Raw genomic sequence first — 4,209 nt, 5'->3', positions numbered from 1 at the left:
TATCAATCGCCGTTAATTAAAATTTAATTAATCGATTTTTTTTTTATTTTCAAATTCAATTCTTTCGAAAATTGGTTGTTCCTTATGCAGAAAAATGGTTTATTCGAGTTGAAGAACTTTTATTTGAATGGACTAAATCGTTTATTTAATTCCAATAGAGGATTTGTTTGATTCAAATAAAGTTTATTTAATTCAAATAAACCATTTTTTTGAGTGCACGATAACTAAAAAAATATTCTGAATTGATTGAGTGATGGCTTAAACAATTCGTTTGGGTGTCCTCTTGACCGAGTTCAAAGATGAAGGCGAAGCAATAATTGTTATTTTGAGTTATTTGCAAATTTGCAAAATTTTTTCATTTTTTGAAAATCACAATGCGGGGGATATCTTTGAATATCATGTTTCAAATGAATTCAATCATAGCCTAAAATGTTCGTTTTAATGCCATTAAGTCGGAGTTAAAAGACGATTACGGTAACTATATTAGTTGATTTGATTTTTATAATGATTGTTGAAAATTTCTAATTTTTCATGAATTTCCCTGAAAGTCAGATTTCTGGCGGTTTCTTTAAATGTGATATTTCAAATTCATTCAAGTATGCATAAATAAAATTTTGCTATTAACACTTTAACGAACCACTGAGGTGCGAGTTAGAACTGTAAAAAAGACAATCGTTTGTATATAAGAAAGGGATAATAAGAATAATAATAATGATAACATTCCTGACCGTCATTAATTAGTAAATATCAGAAATCTATCAAATATTGGAAGCAGAACGATACATAGATACAGATGCATCTATTGCTTCAAAGGATAAGGATCCACAATAAAAATGAATATTATTTTATCCCGTTAACTGAAAATTGAATCTAACCTATTTAATATTTAACTTTATTGAATATGAATTTGTTATCTAAAATTTTCCCGTTATCACAGATCAATTAATCACTTTAATATTTTTTATTTTCCCCTTTTCGCGCATTCTTCCATTTCAGATTATTTTCAGTCATTTCCACCATAAAAAAAACGATCAAGCTTCCGTGGAAAAAAAAACCAATCAAATAAAACTTCATTGAATTAATGATCCTGAGCGAAAAAGCACTTGAAACTGGTCTCTAAATTCGTTAATTGGTACAACCTCAAATTAATTTTTCTTCTCAACCACTCAGACCAAATATGTACCTTTTTATTTTTATTAAATTACCCACGACACCGAAAATGTCTCGACTGACCCTTTGCAGTTCCTCACTCCCTCTTTTGCGCCTGAAAAAACTTGAAGGGTAACTCCATATTTACCACTGGGGTTAATTTTTTTTCTCCCTACCCCTCCCTCTCCCCGAGTTGGTCATCGAGGGGTTAATTCCCTCGATGTGAATTTCCTCCAAGTCCAGAAATCAGAGTTTTGATGGAGAGGTACATATTTGAGTGGTATTTCAATGATGGAGGGAGAGGCGAGGGGATGGGGTGGAATCGATTGCAGAAAACGACGATGTAAGAATTATGCAAATTTCGTTTACAAGTGAATCGAAGAGACGTGGGGAGGGGGAGGGAGGAGTTGGTGGAGGTTACAATTAGGCAGGAGCCAATTCAATATCGAGGGCCATTTGGTGGGGAATATTCATCGGTAGTAAATGCCTCGGTCTTTCCACACGATCGATCCAAAACCCCTTTCTCCATTGCAACTTGATGAGTGAAAAAAATGAAATAAAAAAATTCTTTCGAAATAAAAAGGATGTATTTTTCCAATGGCTGTAAAACTGAATGATATAGTTAATTATCAAAAGGGCGTAATTATCTACGTGTGGAGAAAGAAAGTTGTATGTCCGCGGTTACACCCTTTTAGTTTTGACAATTGGAGAGCTTTTAGTATTGATGATTTCCCCACACGCCCTCACAATTCAATGTTATGGAATTCTGAACACTGACTTCATGGAATTGAGACATGAGGCGGGGAGAAAGGTCGGAAGGCTCACATAAGTTTCTGACCCTTAAAAACTGCAAAAGGGTATAAAGGTCAGAAGGATCAGAATCTTATATAGGTTCTGACCATTAAAACCCGCAAAAGAGTATCACGGTTATGAACGTCAGGATTTCATATTCGAGACCCGATATGTATATTCGGACTCTCATGTATAATATTTTGACCCTCACGATCCCTACGATCCTCACGATATCTTCCTGGCCCTACAAACCTACAGATGAGTACAGGGATCATGAGGATCGAAAGGGTCAGAATCTTATATGGGTTCTGACCCTTATACTCTTTTGAGGGTTATGAACGTCAGGATTGCATATTCTAGACCCGATATGTATATTCGGACCCTCATGTATAATATTTTGACTCGCAAGATCCTTATGACCCTTACGATATCTTCCTGGCCCTACAAACCTACAGATAAGTACAGACGTCATGAGGGTCGCAAGGGTCATGATTTTATATTCGAGACCCCCTTCGTAAGACCCTCTATAAAGATCTCCGCCTATAATATTTATTCTGACCCTTACGACCTTTACATCTATCCGCCCGTTCTGACCCTGAGATGGAACCAAGGGTAAAAAAGATTTTAGATGATACTTATAATAGGAAATTGAATACTGAGTCAGTATGCAGCAGAAGATATAGGAGCCCGGTGGCTTGGCGCAGTAGGTAAGTTCGTTGTCTCACGTGCGAAAGGTCCGAGTTCAAAATCCGGCCGGGTAGGATGGTGAGGTCTAACCATTTAAAGTCTTGATCATCATCGCAGCCATGGAGAATAGAGCCCAGGAGGCCGAACATTGGTTACGATAATGCGCCTGAAACCCGGTTTCAAATACCTCGAGGGCGCTAGTGTCACATCACTATCGGCCGCTTGCAGGGGATATATGGGACGGGTGGTAGGGCGCATACTGTTTTGCAAGCCAAGTTCTCAACATTCTTTATTCGAAATAGGCAAGAAAGAAATGCCTTCTATTGATTTACATAAATAAAGTTTGTAACCGGAGAACAAAGAGAATGAGTTCTCAGCCATTGATGAGGACGAGGCCACTGAGTCACCTGAATTTAAATGGATCTGACTGTCTGACTCTCTCGCGAGAGGAGATGTTGCGAATAGATCGGATTCTAATTGGACTTCTGGCTCCAATATGTCTGATCTGATGTGATTCGATTGTCTGCCTCGTTTGATGCATCCATGGCTAATTTGGATGACTGAATTTCTAGTTGGTCGATAATGACATCTGGTATGCTTGGCTCTCCTTTTCTCACCTCTTGGGGATTCGCTGGTCCAATGTTCTCTTTCTATAGATTGACAAAACATAAAGAATTGAAAAAAGGTTTCAGAATACTTCATTTGTAATGCTAATTTCTTAATTTGATAGTAATTTTACCATGGAAAAAAAACAAAGAAGATGACTAATTGCATTTATTTTTCTAGCTAGTTTTAGATTAATTTTCGTAGAACAACTTGTTACTTACCTCACAGATATTGTCTTCAGGACATACGATATTGCCTTGGTTATTTTGTGGAATTGCACTTGGCTTTATGGTGATTCTTCCTCGGTCCATGGTGTGTTTGATCCCATTGGGGAGAAATACTTCATAACTTCTCAATACATCTTCTGATCGAAAATGCAACTCACAAAGAACTTCGGTATCTTTTGCCTTACGACCTATAACTTCTTCCCACTTATGTCGAATAAACGGTTTTTTGTCCTAGAGCGGTTATATAATAATAGTTTAATAGTTTAAACCTTTACTGGGAATTATTTGAATTACATTAAGTTAATCAGAATCATAAAAATACTAACGGTTTGTGGAAATCCAAACATTGCTTTATTTCGTACCCCATGTTGTTTATTTCTCTTTTTATCACTTGCACTTCCCGAATTACAACCGGGGAATGAGCACACAGTCCTCATACTGGCCTTTTACCTTATAATTTGACTTTTATTCCGTAATTAATTAATGTTATAATTCACATTACCCGCAAAACAAAAAGGTAAACAATGAACGTGAACTGGGCTATGACATTTGAATGCATACATGCGATAGTGATTAGGAATCTACTAACATACGCTCACATCATGTACGTGAGTGCTTGCGGAGGAACAGCAGCGACGCCTGTGTTCACATATAGAATTATGGTCGCCGACCGCCTTCCCGTCTCATAATCAGGCGCATCGCCCATATGAGTTCGGCCTCCTGGTCTCTATTCTCCATGATCGCAGCA

The 4,209-nt window shown here is 37.3% G+C and overlaps 1 protein-coding gene across 1 annotated transcript; it reads right to left on the bottom strand.

The window, feature by feature from the left end:
* Positions 1 to 3,101: 3,101 nt before the first annotated feature.
* LOC107042023 lies at positions 3,102 to 3,905 on the bottom strand. The gene is made up of 3 exons (XM_015262889.1): positions 3,788 to 3,905; positions 3,456 to 3,692; positions 3,102 to 3,278 (listed from the first exon to the last, which is right to left on the bottom strand). Exons 1-3 carry the CDS (start codon positions 3,896 to 3,898, stop codon positions 3,102 to 3,104), a joined length of 525 nt encoding a protein of 174 aa, XP_015118375.1. The 5' UTR covers positions 3,899 to 3,905.
* Between the last annotated feature and the right edge of the window lie 304 nt (positions 3,906 to 4,209).

This window comes from Diachasma alloeum, unplaced genomic scaffold (genome assembly GCF_001412515.2).
Source record: "Diachasma alloeum isolate Michigan unplaced genomic scaffold, Dall2.0 Dall_scaffold_00402, whole genome shotgun sequence".
Taxonomy (NCBI): Eukaryota; Metazoa; Arthropoda; class Insecta; order Hymenoptera; family Braconidae; genus Diachasma; species Diachasma alloeum.
Note: the sequence above shows the minus strand (reverse complement) of the source record. Positions and strands in the feature narration are given on the sequence as shown.